Source organism: Orcinus orca, chromosome 21 (genome assembly GCF_937001465.1).
Source record: "Orcinus orca chromosome 21, mOrcOrc1.1, whole genome shotgun sequence".
In the NCBI taxonomy this organism is placed as follows: domain Eukaryota; kingdom Metazoa; phylum Chordata; class Mammalia; order Artiodactyla; family Delphinidae; genus Orcinus; species Orcinus orca.
In genome coordinates, this window is record NC_064579.1 from 24,947,503 (window position 1) to 24,963,736 (window position 16,234).

General features: G+C 48.5%; 1 protein-coding gene across 1 annotated transcript in view; it reads left to right on the forward strand.

The window, feature by feature from the left end:
* The window catches only part of MYOM2 (myomesin 2), an 81,289-nt gene extending 66,328 nt beyond the window's left edge, over window positions 1-14,961 (forward strand). The window contains exons 29-37 of the mRNA XM_004281757.3: window positions 408-521; window positions 711-798; window positions 1,322-1,360; window positions 5,831-5,936; window positions 10,488-10,651; window positions 10,903-10,939; window positions 12,037-12,059; window positions 13,177-13,232; window positions 14,294-14,961. Coding sequence (XP_004281805.2) covers window positions 408-521; window positions 711-798; window positions 1,322-1,360; window positions 5,831-5,936; window positions 10,488-10,651; window positions 10,903-10,939; window positions 12,037-12,059; window positions 13,177-13,232; window positions 14,294-14,611 — 945 coding nt within the window. The 3' untranslated portion in view covers window positions 14,612-14,961. The remainder of the gene's footprint in view (window positions 1-407; window positions 522-710; window positions 799-1,321; window positions 1,361-5,830; window positions 5,937-10,487; window positions 10,652-10,902; window positions 10,940-12,036; window positions 12,060-13,176; window positions 13,233-14,293) is intronic.
* The last annotated feature ends 1,273 nt before the right edge of the window (window positions 14,962-16,234 follow it).

Consider the following 16,234-nt stretch of genomic DNA (forward strand, 5'->3'; position numbering starts at 1 on the left):
TGTGTCCGCAATGTCATGTTGCCAAAACAGTCACTCAACAGTTTTATAGGCCAATAATGATATTTTATATTATTTATAAATTTAAAATACACTGCTTACATCTTGTCTTTATTATTGACATCTCACATGAACCAAAAAACCTTGCACCGTCTAATTTCATGGGTTAGCACAAAGAAGAATCATTTGTTCTTCCGAATGGAACTATCAGGGCTTAATTATTTTAGAAGCTAAAATTTAGAAATGTATTTGCTATTATTAGAACCAACAGCTTTCCCATGTGCATTTGTCTGAGACTGTCTATAATAAAAATTGATTTTTTTTAGGTCTGTGATTTCAAATCAGAGTAGACTTTTTTTCTCATGAGCCACAGCGATTCACATACTCAACGTAAGATTCCTGTCTTGTAGGTTGCAAACACCAAGAAGGAAACCGTTTTCAAATGGCTAAAGGATGATGCTCTGTATGAACCGGAAAAGTTGCCTGATCTGGAGAAGGGGGTCTGTGAGCTTTTCCTACCAAAGGTACATTGTGTTAAAGAAAAGAGATAGAAACAGGATAAGAAAGTTGTCTCAAACAACCTGTGAATTCTGCATTATCTCCCAGTTTGCCTCCTAAATTTCCATGGTTTGCAAAGAGAACGTATCAGCCTGTATTACCTTTTGTATCATGGCGTCAGTTTTATGTACATATGGGATGTGTTTTATTTGCAGTTGTCAAAGAAGGACCATGGTGAATATAAGGCAACCTTGAAAGACGAGAGAGGTCAAGATGTGTCTGTCCTTGAGATAGCTGGCAAAGGTAGAATAAAACCTTCTTCCTTCTACTAAAAGGAAATCCACTTCGCCAGCAGGATGAACTGGGTGATAAAGGCACAGCGTCTGTATCCTTAGTACATATTGTTTCTTTAGCGGGGACACAGGAAGAGAAAATAGATTTGTACTTGAGTTGCATTCAAAGCTGTTTGAGTGTTTTAGAACAAGGTATGATATTACTCTGGGCTTCAATGAAATGCTGTCTTAGTTCACCTTCAAGGAGCCAAGTTCTATCTTGTGACAAATGTATTAAAGTGATCGAAACAGTGATGAAGAGGTTCAATTAAATGTATGGTCGGATTTATGTCGAGCAAAATGTTCCTTGTTTAAAAAGTGAATAGATTAGAAGGATTTATCGCCACACATGAGCCTTTTATGGGTAACTATTGCCATTTTAATGTTTCATTTTTCAAATGAACATCCTGATTCCCTGTATCAATTTAATTAAACATGAAAATGCTGCTGATAAAATTAGACACCGTAATGGTACGTTTCCTTCTTCCTTTCAGTGTACGAGGATATGATTTTGGCCATGAGTAGAGTCTGTGGTAAGTAAATGCCTTCTAACTTTCAAGTCATTTTGGTGCTAAAATTGCTATTTCCCGAGAAGGGCATTTTCCACAGCTAATGGAACCACAGTGCATCTCCTGTGAACAGGCCCCAGATTCAACGGCGGAACAGTTACCTGACCGCCTCGGTGATGCTTTTTAAGGGGGTTTTCGGCATTATATGCAGAATATGTTTTTCTTAAAAAAAAAAAAGAGAGACAAAACAAACTCAGTTTGGACTCCCTAATTAGCCACTTCTTATAATTTGCCTTAGGTCAACTCCGATGATGCTTTGTCCATAATTGCTCTCAGCGTCTGCGTTACAAATGCTGAATAGCGATAATGAATTTTGAAGCCTCTGGTTTTGTGTCTGGTTTAATACATACTAAACCACTTTTTAGCTTTGCAGATAAATTCTTCCTCTCTATTTACCCTTCCATGGAAACTGTGAGAACAAAGATGTTTGTTATTAATTTGATAATAATAGCTTAAGGGCTTTCTGCTGATAATAAAATTTTACGGCTGTGGGCTTTCTAGAGGTGACCTAATTGATGTCATCAGATCAGGCAGCTAAGGCCCGGAGCAGTTAGGTGGCTTAACCACGGGGCTCTGGAAGCCGGTCAGGACCAGAAGCTCACATCTCTCCCAGGTCTGAGCTCAGCTGCTGCCCCGTAAGGTTTTTCGGTCATTCTTCTGGAAAACTTCTGACGTTTATTTTTTCATCACTCTCTCAAAACGTCCCCGTAAGATAGACTGTTCCTCTTTGCTTTTGCTTGTCACGTAGGTGACCACATTTTGAATGAGTTTTACTGCTGATGATTATTAATGGGCCGAATGCCACTCCATGGTGTACACGCCACTTTGCGCAGGTACATGAAGCCACTTGAAAGGCGGCTTCACGCTTATGCTCCATGGGATGACCTTGCATTAAAGCATCATGTGACCTGTAACATTGGTGATGCGAGTGGTCGTGGTGTCTTGAAAAGTGAAGGTACCAGTGAAGGGGACAGAGGTAGTTTCCTATTGTATTCTCGTGATCTTGAGTCCCAGATGCCCGAGCCTGGAAGGACCACGTGTGTCTTACTGAGAGTGTGGTGGGCAGAGAGAAGGCACGGGACACACGGCATCACGTTTCAGCCTCTGTCCTCCCGAGGAGCCAGGCCCTGGGTCTACTGGACGCTGCGTGTTCAGTGCTGTTGCAGCCGGAAAGGAGCAGAGCAAGCGTTACCCGATCTACGAGGTGGCTGTGTTAGTAGCAAGCGGGGGCTTCTCCGCAGCCCACGTGCGTGCCCCGTTATCCCAGAGCTTACCCGTCTTCCCGGCCGTCCCGCTCAGGCTGCAGTGGGCTCTCCTCGCAGCCTTGAGGTGTCGTGGCCGTCTGGGGTGTCGGTCCGGGTGTGACATCTGTGCTTCCCACGTCCCCTTGCTGCATCCATCAGGGACCTCGGTCACCTCCATCCTCTGTCCTCTGACCTCAGGGAAGCTGTGCCTCTGCCTCTTCTGTGTCTTCTGAGAGCCCTTGGGGGTGCTGACGCCCAAGCACATACTCAGACACGCTCACACGTACACACACCCTCACTTCTCCTCCACCTGCCCCCCCGCCCCCCAGGAATATTCTTAATCCTTGAAAACGCCATGATTCCTGCTCGGGTTCCAAGTGGGCTCTTGTCACCTGCAATCAGTGGCTTTTTAGACCTGATGCAGCCCCGAGTTGGTCTAACCAATAGCAGACAGCGCTGAGCGCGCCACTCCTGAAACAGCCGGAGTGAAGATGGGTACGCGTCCTCCGTGCTCTGCTGACAGTCACGTGGACGCTGTGACGCGAGTCACGGTCTCGCCACGCGTGTTGGGTGCCTGGTGGCCTCTGCCTATTGAACGAGGGTCCAGCTCCACCCGGGAGAGGCGTTTTGGGTCAAACTCTATAGTTCCACGGAGCAGCGTCAGACGTAATACTGGGTTGTTGTAAGGAGTACTTCTGAATTTTCAAGTAGAGAGCTGTCAGAACAGTGATTTCCTGTTTCCTGGAGCACAGAAACGTTTCCCTATTCGTTTTCTTGGCTTTTAAACCAAATTTCCCTTCACAGCTTGGGGGGGGGCGCGGTGTGGGGAGATAGTGTTCCCGGAGCTTCTAAGTCCAAACAGCCTCTGGGGTTTGCATGTTGGGAAGCAATCAGTGGCTCTTCTTGGGGACCCCCCCCCAAATTTTGTTCGAATTTCAGGGCCAACTAGAGGCTTTGGATAAATATGGGATCCTCACGTCAGCCTCCCGGGCTTCCTCCTTCCCGACCCTGATCCCACAGAGAGGATCCTGCAGCGGCTTGTGGGTGGCAGAGTGTAGGAGGCTTTCCTGCCGGGTCAGCTAGCAGCCCACAGAACAGAACTGTTTGTTCTTCCTGTCCCGAAGGTTAAAGGCTGTGCTTGGCTGTGAAGCAAACCTGCTGTTATAGAGAGAGTTAGGGTTCCTCAACCTCTTCATCCTTATAATAAGGAATTTGGACAAGGGGACATCCAAGTTCTCATCCGGATGTAAAGTTCTGTAATTCTCTGGCTGCAAACAAACCCGTTATAAAAATTGATGCCAAAGTTACAGTTCTCTGCGTGGATGATGCTCTGTGTGTATGTGTGAACGTGCACGTGCTTCTGTGTATGTGTGTGCATGCCTTTGACATTTCTCTTCATTTCCATGCTGACTTTTGAGATGGAGAAAGCACAATTGGAGACTCCAAGTCCTTGGTTAGGTTTTCGGCATCTCCATGAACTGTATCTGACAAGACGTGCTGAGGGACTCTTTGTATTTTTGCAGAACCTTGGAAGAGACCCACATTATCTAGATGAGGACTCTGGTCACCGAGAAGTTGTGTGATTTGTCCTGGGTCACTCAGTTAACCACTAGCAGAGTATTCTCATGTCCCTAGATTAGGAGTCCAGCCTTCCTTCTACAGCGCTTCGGAACTCCCCCCTCATCACGAGATGTGTATTCTAAGACGTTACCCATCCAGCTCTTTAACGTTGGCAGTCCTTCAATTTTACAAAAATGTCTAAGGTGTATTTTGCCTAAAGGGGGCCAAGGTTAAACTGTATACCTTGATTTTTAATAGTTATAGAACTCTGAAATGTCTAATCAAATAACTTTCAGAATCAGTTGTGAAACAGAAATACCAATAGCAGAACTTACTTTCGGTGTGGCGACTGTGTAGATTGAATACCTATCTGGTTAAATTTTGTCTAATAAGATATAAATGCCCCTTAAGCCTTCAAAATCAAGGCTCAGTAAGGATGCAGCGGATATAAAATCAGAAAATAGGGATACAGCTTCCTAGGTCACGTTGCCCTGGTCAGCGTCATTCTTGGAAGTCAGGCTCTTGTAATCTGATTACTTAGAACATGCATCCTGCCATCCTTTCCTCCCTGTGGTGGGCGAAGTTAATTATCTGTTGATTTTCTAGCTGAAATGAAACCCATCTGGTTCTGTGGGGTAGCGTTTAATTCTGTGTGCAGGGCTTGATTCTCAGTATTTAGGGAAAATGCCAGGCACCATCCTTGCATTTGAGCTGAGAACTGCTCTCCTGTCTGTCCGTTTCATGGATGGTACCTTTCCCTCCTCCCCGCTTGAGTGGAAAACCCTGTGGGCTCGTGATCATTTACCGACTGCGAGTGTAGTCTGAAAAATGACCCTCGACTTGAAGCTATTTGGCCTCCTTAAGACTGCAACACTTCCGTATTTTTGTGCTCAGGGATGTGCAGCTTGTTACCCTCTGCATCTGGTCAGCCCACTGCCCTCCCCCATGTAGGGAGAAGCAAAGAGGAGGAAGGGGTTTGGAAAAATCATTTTCTGCCTTTCTCTCTGGGCAGGAGTAGAGAGAAAGAGGACGCCAGAGGCCATGGAGGTCGGGCATTCAGCTAGACGGGCTGCAGCCACGGAGCTCCATGAGGGGATTCCCATCCCTACATCATTTACATGGATTTTCCAGAAAGTTCTATAGGGGATTGAGTGCCTAGGGGCTCCATTCCCTTCAGGGGAAAGGTTATTTTAGCAAATGCCAGGAAGAAGGAGTGGGGAGATGCAAGAAGGTGGATGCAATCTTGCAGACAGGGCAGACCCCGTCAGTTTGGAATCTCATCTATATGGGAAGCTTGTGTGTGGTCTAATTTATAAGTTGATTCCTGTGGTAATGACGGGATGGAAGTGGTCAGGGATGTGAGAAGTGCCCTTAGGGAATATTTTCTTGGGGCCATTTGAGTTCCTTGATGCTATTGTCAAAGAGATTTTCAGATAATTTTGGTGTGGCAAAAGCTTATTTAATGAATGAACATGGCCTGGGCAAATGGTAAGGATTTGTGGCTGACGGATGTTAGAATATATGCGTGAGGATGCATTTACAGCAGGATGTAACCTGGCCACAGGGCTTGTCCATCCTCACACAGCACAGACGGCTTTCCTCAGATCTGAGTATGTTTTATTTTCTGCAGGAGCCTCTGCTTCTCCACTGAAGATACTTTGCACCGCGGAAGAAATAAGACTTCAGTGTTTCATGAAATATTTCACCGAAGAAATGAAAGTGAACTGGTACCACAAGTAAGTGTCCATGTGCCGTGGACTGTGGCCATGCCATCCATGGGGCGGTGCCCAGGGCTCACGGCTGGGACACGCGTTCATAGCCAAGTCTGCTCAAGACTTTGTAGTTTTGAGAAATGATGACAGCCTTGGGCTCAGGGAGGGACCATCACAGAAACTGGGGGGGCAGGGATTGGGGGGTGGAGAAGGAGAAAGATAAAGATGTGCCTGAAGGTACTGGAGACAAAGTTCTTCAGGGTTTTAGTTTGGACAAAGGTGGTTTTACTAGTGACACACATTTTGTCTGGAATCCAGCAGAGCTAATGGAAAAATAATATTTGGAAAAGGTGCTCCAGATTTCCAATCTGTTGGTTTCTCACTAGATTGATTAAAGAGAAAAGGACCAAAACAAACTTAATTGTACGTAAAAGAAGAAAGCGAGAGGATGAAACCCTGTACAAACAGCAGGTTTTCTCTGTATTTCATGTCTGCTGCTGGTTGCCTGTCCAGGTGGGCATGTTCGCTACTAAAACATTGGAGACTCTCATTATGGTCACAGCGTGTGGACGAGTGCCTGCCCCCAGCCCCCTGGAGTTTGCCCTTCCGACCATCCCCCCAGGGTTATCTCTAACGCACTCCGTCAAAGGGGGCGGATGGAGCGGGGACCATGGTGTCTGTCTCTAACCTGAGGACATGGGCAACACTTGCAGGCCAAGTTTTCAGTGATGTCCATATACCAAAGTCGTGTGCTCCTCCATGGACTGGGACCTCAGAGTGTCCACGTCGTGCCTTTAGATGTTATTTTCCCTAATTAACATTTCAAGAGGCAAACTTCATGCTTATGACTAATTTACTTGTAAAAGCATTATTGAGGTGAATCTATTCGTGAGTAAACCGAAGTGCTGAATGGATAAATGTCTTGGGATATCTTTTTCCTATTTACATTTTGACGTGCTGTGCTTTTGTCGTAGATGTTAGTTATGATCAGAAGCATAAACTAAGAAGATGTACTGACGTCTTAGTGCATCTGTGTTTGGAATCCTGCGTCTCTGTTTTTGGTAGTTAGTATGGAAATCTGTATCGGGTGCAGTCACTGCAGGTCCCATACTAAGGGGTTTGTGGGGAAGTGGCTCTTTCTGGAGGATTCCAACAACAGGAGCTTTGAAGATTGAAACTCTGGTGTAGTTTTGTGATGTAATTGTTGATAAGGATATATTTTTAAAAACCAATGAGTAAATGTCTATTTCTAGCGGAATCAGACCTTCTTCTCCTGGAAAAGGAGAATGAATCACTTCCTTCTCTGGGCTTCTTTGTCATTCACAGCCTATCATCTTTCAGTAAGTTGTGTGCAGCTGTGATAAGGGTCTTATCTTCCCTGGGAAACGCGTCTGTCCCCTGCAGGGGGCTGCTGCTTCTCCAGCTTTGCCTCCCAGGGCACGGCTCGCTCTGTGCTGGGTGCCGGGCGTGCAGAGTTTAAATACATGCCACATCCCGCGGGAACACGTGCCTGGGCACGCGGGTACATGTATGTTGTGTTACCGTGTGTTATACACTTCACGCGCATGATTTCATTTAACCCTCACAAAAGCCCCATGAGCTTGGTATTAATACTCACATTTTATAGATGTGAAAACTGAGGTTTTGCAAGCGGAAGATAAATCATTCGTTCAAAGTCACACAACTAGTAAGTGAAAGAGCAGGGATCGAACACTAGTTGGTCTGATTCTGGCCACTACGGTGCTGAGGGCCATCCAGCCGAAAGGAGGGGACTGGTTGCAGGCGGACAGACGGACTGAGAGATAAGGGCTCGGATCACACGTCTGCCTCATCAAAAAAGTTGTATCAGAAGAAACCATCCCTAGAGACCAACAGAGCTCACGGTCGTGTTGCAGATTTCCACGGACTCCTGAGCGTGGTTGTCGCCATGCCTTCTCTTCTCCAAGCAGAATCAACACAAGTATTTCTTCAGTTCTTTAATAACTAAAATATAAGCTTTAGTTATTTTTTACTACTTGACTATTACCTAGTATTCAATGCTATGTTAACCTTTATTTTATAGTTATATTCTATCACCAAAATATAACCTTGGTTATTTTTCACTATTTGACTATTAAGTAAGTTCTTGTGAGGCAATACTTGGAAAAATAGAGAATAATATAACACATTTGTTGAAATAACAATCTGCGGGAACTCCCTGGTGGCACAGCGGTTAAGAATCCGTCTGCCAATGCAGGGGACACGGGTTCGAGCCCTGGTCCGGGAAGATCCCACATGCCGTGGAGCAGCTGAGCCCGTGCGTCACAGCTACTGAGCCTGGGCTCTAGAGCCCGGGAGCCACAACTCCTGAGCCCGTGTGCCACAACTACTGAAGGCCGCATGCCACAACTACTGAAGCCCTCATGCCACAACTACTGAAGCCCACGTGCCTAGAACCTGTGCTCCACAACAAGAGAAGCCACCGCAAGGAGAAGCCTGTGCACCGCAATGAAGAGTAGCCCCCGCTCACCGCAACTAGAGAAAGCCCGCGTGCAGCAACGAGGACCCAACACGGCCAAAAATAAATAAATAAATAAATTTATTTTTTAAAAAAGAAAGAAATACAATGTGCTGCTGGATGCTAAATGGCCCACCTAACAGAGTCAGGGACGCCCAAGGGAGACTCGAGCTGTGGACCTGAACATTCTGTGCCAGTGGGTGGCGAGAAATCAATAGAGAATGGTGAGGATTTGGGGAAATGTGGGTGTCAGCAAGGCCGATTGTTCTTTGACGAAATGCTGAGTAAGACATCGAGGGCCACTTAGAAGAAATGCTGAAACCTATCTCAAACGAGTTAGAAGCATACGAAGGGGAACTCAGCAGACATGTCCCTTCGCAAAAGGATTTTGTTCTCTTGCTCGAAGGTGAAATTACTCTGTCATCGAGAAAGGGCTAGACCTCCAATTGCTAAGTATGGACCACTGAAGACTTAGAAGCATGACAGCCACTGAAGACGCCACATGGCCTCTTTATAGAAGAAAACGCTTTGGATTTTAATTCAAACGGGAAATTTCACATGCAGAGGCCCCTGAAATCTCAGTGAAGCCTGGAGCTCCCTGGGGGAGGGGAGATGTGGGGCAGCCGTGCAGGTGTGCCCACCACCCCTTCCCACCCTCTCCTCCAGCCCCTCCCCACACCCTGCAGGGACCCATCTCCTGGGTTTCTTTCGCACAAACGAGCAGACACACCTAGGCTTTCTTTCATCCTCCTCTTTCTTACCTTAACATAAGATGTTTTAAATTTAGTTGGGAGTGAAGGGATTTGGGCATGTTTTGTGATCCATAATAAAACCAAGGAAGAGGTTTTATCCGACTTGGCCCATTTAAGTCCCCAAACAATAACAATAACAAATAGTCCTTCGAGCCAAAGTCACTGTCTGGGGGGTAACAGTGATAACAGATCCAGTGCAGCCAGCAGCTGTGCTTTGCTACCAGGACTCGTTTGCCTTCTTATAAGTTGGCTAATTCAGCAGAAGCCAGCCTTAGCGGGTGTAGGGTGAGGGTGGGACTGCTGATCAGGGAGGGTTCTGGAATTCACTCCAGGGGTGGAGCCAGGCTGGGGGCTCTGAGCTGGGAGGGGGAGCCAGGCGTGGGGGGGTGTCTGCTGCCGGCCCTCTGCTGGCGGGTGGCTTCACATGGTGTCTGGGAACAGCATTTGTGCCCAGTCCAGCAAGGCGTCGGGGCTGTGACAGAGGCGGGGTCAGAACTCAGGTCAGGGCTTAGGATGGAAGGCGGGTGGCTCCTTTCTGGAGCTGAGCTCAGGGTCACGCGCCAGGCGGTGCGCATGCTGGCTCAGGGGGCCGTGGGCTCCTGCGCTAGAGCCCAGGTGGGGTTAGGGCTCTGAGAAGGGCGCCCAGCGGGTTGCGTGTGGCTTGGCGTTTGGTGGGCTCCCCCTCTAGCGCAGCGTTCGCCCCTCGTCCTGTCTGAGCCGATGCCGCGGTCATTCTCCTTCTGCGAGTGGATTCTTTCGCTCAGCATAATGTCCTCCAGGCCCATCCATGTTGTAGCAGGTGTCAGAATTTCCTCCCTTTTCAAGGCTGAATAATATTCTATTATATGATGGGCCACAGTTGGTTTATCCATCATCTGTCGATGGCCACTTGGGTTGGTTCTACCTTTTGGCTACTGTGAGTCGCGCTGTTATGAACACGAGTGTACGAATATTTGTTCGAGCCCCTGCCATCAATTCTTCTGGGTGTGCCTCCACTGGATCACGTGGTGACTCTATTTTTAACTTTTTGAGCAGAAAAATGCCATACAGTCAAGAGTATTTGAGTCTATTACCTATTACCAATAAGCATATGTTAAACCACAAGGTATCTTTAAAAACTAAGTATCAGGTTTAATTTCAGAAGGTTTTCAGAGCTGAGCTGCTGATGTAGTTAGTAAATGTATAATATCCAGAAAAATCTATGATGACACCAGCTCCAGCCAGTTAGAGGAGGCTCTCCCTGAAAGATGTGTAATATTGCCCCACAGGTATCGTGCATATAATATGCGATTCTAAATTGAGTATGTCCCTGTGACTTTTTCAAAGGGATGCCAAGATTGCATCGGGCGAGCACATGAGAGTTGGTGGGAGTGAGGAGATGGCCTGGCTGAAGATCTGCGAGCCCACCGAGAAGGATAAAGGGAAATACACCTTCGAGATTTTTGACGGCCAAGATACCCATCAACGGTCACTTGACCTGTCCGGTCAAGGTAAGATCATTATTCTTTAGCACCTAGTAATTTTGTACTTAGGGATGACCTTAGTGATCAAGGATGCTGAGAGGGAAGCTATCTGATTTTACCACTTTCATTCAGAGAACATGACTTCATTCATTTGGCTGTTTCGTTAAGCAAACCTTAATCAGTTTCATGAAGCAAAGTCACGAGCAGGGCAGCTAAGGGAATGAGTAAAAGCCAAGCACGTTCAAACGGTTACTAATGTACAAAATATTTCCTTGCAGCTTTTGATGAAGCGTTTGCCGAATTCCAGCAGCTCAAGTAAGATTTGCATGCTTGGCTATTCTGTTTCCGTCTGGGGTCCAGATGACGTGGTGTCGTTCTGGCTGGGTGTGGGAACATCTGTGGAAGCCTAGCTGACCCAAGGAATGTGATCTTCCTAGGAACTGGGATTAAAAATAACAATTTAAGCCATTCCGTGTTTAGAAGAAGGCATTCTTCTAAACTGTAAATGCATCTATCAATTAATTTTAGAGTTATAATAACCCTGGGTTAATTTTTTTTTTTTTTTTTTTTTTGCGGTACGCGGGTCTCTCACTGTTGTGGCCTCTCCCGTTGCGGAGCACAGGCTGCGGACGCGCAGGCTCAGCGGCCATGGCTCACGGGCCCAGCCGCTCCGCGGCATGTGGGATCTTCCCAGACCGGGGCACGAACCCGTGTCCCCTGCATCGGCAGGCTGACTCTCAACCACTGCGCCACCAGGGAAGCCCAACCCTGGGTTAATTTAAATGAATTTAAATGCTGAATTTCTGAAATAGGTATAATTGTAGCAACACATCACACAGAGCAATTTTTTAATGTTATATATTTAGGTTCTTTTTTAAGACTATATTTCTAGGGCAGTTTTAGGTTCACAGCGAAATTGAGAGGAAGGTACAGAAAATTCTCATTTCTTTTTAGCTGAACAATATCCCAGTGTTTAGAGCAACTTTAAAGAATAACTGGGGATTTCTAAACATGTGTGTAATGTTTAGAGCATCCGACATGGAGAACAGTCTTTGTCTCGTACTAGATTATTCAGTAAATATTTGTTGAATGGATGAATGGACGATTTAGGTAAATCAAATACCAACATTTTCAAAAATATCTAAAAATCTCCAACGTAATCTGGTGAAAAAGAAACTTTTCTGTGAGTTTTATCAGCTGGAAGACAGGGCAGTGGGAAACGGCAGGAAAAGTACATACATACGGGTCCTCAGACCCTGTGACCCGAATGTGTTCTTCTAGGAGAAGCAAACACGTTTCCTCGTTCATTTTGCTTTCATCTCTAAGAAACCTCTGAAATGTGTGATGCTTTTGGTTGATAGCATTTGCTCATGACTCTTTTATTCTGTTCTCTGCCCCCCTTTAATTTTCAGGGCAGCTGCTTTTGCAGAGAAAAGTAAGTACATGTTAGATTATAGCAAGCACAAAATATTATTTTGGGTGGGGCAGAGGGTCTGTACTTAAGGGTATTCATTTTGTGCATTGAATAATAGACAGCAAACCCTGTCGCCTGCTTGGAAACCCTCAGGACTGTCCACAGCCCCTGCTGCTCTCAGCTGCTCATCCCCAGCTTCCCCACAGCCCGCCTTCCAGCTCCCCCGCCCCCTCCCCCCCCCACCTCCTTTCTGCCTTCACCTTCCACCACCTGTTCTGTGTCCTTTCACGAGCTGGTCAGTCAGGAGCGGCCGCCGGAGGAGGCTCAGGACAGGCCCAGGAAGGACAGTTTGTTGGGCTCTTGGGTCCTAGAGGCAGGGCCACGCCGGGCACGTGGGGGGATGGCCAGGGGGTCAGGGGACAGAGGACAGGACGGAGGGAAGACTGAGGGCACGGCCTTTACTGGGGTTTCCAGAGGAAAGGCAGGCGGGGCGGGGGGAACACGTACGATTGGCTGCTTTTAGTGATTTTGCCGGGCTTTGGGTGACAGGGCTGCCCCGAGCCGCCGGGCACCCGGCCCGGGTGTTTCGGGCAGAGGAGGGTCACCTCCCCGGGGGCGGGGCAGGCGGAGGAGGCCGGGCCTGGCCGCGCTGTCGGCATAGGTCACAGGCGGGCTCCTGGCTGGGCCCTTGGCTGGTGGGGGGTTGTCTCTGCCCAGCCAGGCGGGACTTAAGATGTCAGAGCATCACAGTAGACAGAAAATGAAAATATACCTGCAATACATCCCCCTGCAAAATCCCCTCTCCAGAGGCCAGGCCCCCAGTTCCCAAACTAAATTACAGAAGGACGGGGTCTGCCCTGTGTTGAGCCCCTGCTGAGACTTTCCTCCTCACGCCCGGCTCACGGCCGCGTTTCCTCTCGACCGTTTCACGACCCCCGTGCTCGGAGTCACTTACCCCCTGCTCCCACCCTGCACCTTAGCGCGGGTCCCCGCTACGGTGTGCCTTGCCCTGTGTCCTCTCCCGGGCCAGTGCTCCCCTCCCAGCTCCTGCTGCGCCCCTCGGTGCTCAGCCCGGGGCCCGACCCCCGGGATCGTCCCCGTGGACGGTTTTCTCAGCAGAGGCGCTTTGCTCTTGCAGATCGCGGCAAGGTGCTCGGCGGCTTACCCGACGTGGTGACCATAATGGAGGGAAAGGTGAGGGCAGGCAACGAAGCGGGGGTCCCCACGGCAGGCCCAGTGCCAGCAGCCGGTGTGGAGGGGGGCGTCCTGGGTCCTGCTGGGAAACTTGTGTCCTCAAAGGAGGGACTAGTCTAACCCTCCGCATGCACACAGGGCACCTTTCCCATCACGGGGAGACACATTACATGGTGTGTTTGTGACACCCGGTGTTTCCAGCCCCGGTGTCCACCTGGCTCTGATGCCACAGGTCCCAGGGGCTGGTCGAGGGCGTGAATGAAGGGGCAGGCGGGCCCCACCCACACCCTCGCCCACGCGACCCACCCGCCTCGTGTGAAATAAAAAGAGCAACCTCCGCTCCAGCTGTCAAGGTCATTTTGGGGTGTATAAGGGAAACCATTTATTGGAGTTATCATCGGTCACCTGTCACTGGAATTACTGATATCTAATTGGTACTTCTCTGGGCGCTTGAGTGATTCCATCTCAGTGTCACGGGGACATAGCTACTTGAGAGAATTTTTATTAGGCCAAAACACGAAAACGTAGAGCCCTTTTCTTTAGCCGCTGAGGGAAACCTGGCGAGCTGTACCTGCAGGTCATGGATTGAGGATTAGCAGTAGTTTTACTTTATCCTGGACTGAAAGCATGCTTTGCTAAGTGTCCACAATGCAGTTTATCATAAGACAACGCAGTCTCTGGATTTGCCAGAAGAACTGGTAAAGGGAACCCATGAGTCTGAATATAAAGGAAATTTAGAACCAGGCTAAAAATATCTACTGAAAAACCCAGAGCTTGATTGCCTTGAAATTCTTTAATCAACTTACGCATGGATTAGATCTGGGAACAAATAGAAAAGATTACCTTTGAGTTTTCTCTCCAGCTGCCCCAGGAAGCTGTGAACTTCCTGCTCTTTTTGGATCCCTGGTGTCTAGTGTGGTGCCTACATATGTAAAGAGCATGTTGACTAAATGTCCTGAAGGGCAGATCAATAGCCGAGTGGGTGGAGGGCCTAGGCTGCTCGGAGGCCGCCAGGCTTTTCTTTCTCTAACTCTCCCCTCTCTGCCCACCCTCCCCCCAAGACTTTGAACCTGACCTGCACGGTGTTCGGGAACCCGGACCCAGAAGTGATGTGGTTCAAGAACGACAGGGACATCGAGCTGAGCGACCACTTCTTGGTCAAGGTGGAGCAGGCCAAGTATGTCAGCATGACCATAAAGGGCGTGACCTCCGAGGACTCGGGCAAGTACAGCATCCATGTCAAGAACAAGTACGGGGGCGAGAAGATCGACGTGACGGTCAGCGTATACAAGCACGGGGAGAAGATCCCCGACGTGGTGCTACCCCAGCAGGCCAAGCCCAAGCTCCTCCCCGCGTCTGCGTCCTTGCCCACCCAGTGAGGGGTGGCCCAGGAGCCAGACGGCGCGGGTGCTTGTTCCTAGCAGGTGACAAGGGCCCGCGGCGTCCAGCGTGGCTTGATAGTCAATCGTGCGTTATGGTTTTAGTCTTCAGGTTTGGTGATTAGGGGTTTCTGTCCTTCTAAGCTGAAAGGCGGATGTTTTCCGGGAGGCTGCACCGCTGTGTCTGCAGGCGCTGGACGGGGTGGGTTGGAGGTGAGCTGACGTTGCGCTGGGGTCGTGCCCTCTAGTGCCCTCAGGCCTAGGGGCTCTGAAATGCTGGTGGGATAGCGTGTGTGCCTCCGTACTCTCAGCTCTCTCTTGCTTCAGGTGAATAAAACTTTAAAAGGCAACTTGCGGTGTCTCTCCTGTACCATCGCGTCCCCAGCACATCTGCCTGCTCCCCTCTGGCTTGTTTAATTAGGGGTCACAGTGCAGCTTCACAGCTGGAACAAGCAGGTGATGCACCCCGAGCCGGGACCCTGGGGCGGGGACCAGACTCCCAGCACAGCCTGCTGCCCCCAGCAGCTTCCCCGTCAGGACTTGGGCCCGAGGCTACTGGACTGGGAAGGTGACGTCTCATGCGGGCTTAGAAATGTCCACGGGATGTAAAATCATTGTCAGGAAAACAAAATACATAGACGGCTGCATGCTTTTTGAGTGTGCTAATTAAGGCATTTCGAAGGGAAGGAAACTCATTGGAAACAATCACAGTAGTGGTCATGGGGGGAAAAGCGAAACTTGGGTGTTTACAGAAGATCTCTTGGTGAAGATTTAAAAATGTGTGGGGTGAACATATGCTTTCGTTGAACTTTTTCCCTTTTTTGGAAAGAGGCTGAAATTCCTCTGGCATAAAAATCCTATCTCCGTATTTTAGTTTTGTATTAAACATATTGTTCCGTAACAGAGAAAGCTTTGAGAGTCCAGAATGTTCTCTCTCTGTGTCATGAAGGCCAATCCAAACTCTATGACATTGGATTATATTTTCCTAAGGTAATCAAAGAAATCCTGAATTGTAAGTACGTCCCTCATGACGCCAGCCAGCTGAGCAGGCTTCTGTGAGTCTCGATACGAATTTTTAAAATCATTTTGACCTCTTCTGTCGTACAGGTGATCTTTAGCCGAGTTTCTTATTACTGCAAAGTCCACCAGTGTTTCCGAGAACATCGTTGGCAAGGGTAGACCCAGGCAGATTTCTCTATATTTGGCCTTTATTTAGTTAGAAAGAACTTGCTTAATTTTTAGTTTAGTCATTTTTGTTTAGCCGTGGTAAAATTCCCTCTGGGTCCCAAGCCCTGAGAATCTGGGGCGGATGGGGTTCCTGGTCTGAGTCCAAAACCTGAGAAAAAGGCGCTCCGAAGTCGAGGGCGGACGCAGACCGTCGAATTCCCTTTCCCGGCTTCTTTGTTCTGTCCGGGCTCTCAGTGGATTGGATGAGGCCACCCACACTGGGGAGGATGGCCTTCACTCAGTCTGCAGGTTCAGATGCTGATCTCGTCCAGACACACGACCTCACAGAAACGCCCAGAAACACTGTTTTCCCAGCTCTCCGGGTATCCCTCCGCCCTGCCCAGGTGACACACACAATCAGTCTGCCCACTACCACAGGGTGCGGTGGCCTCCCCG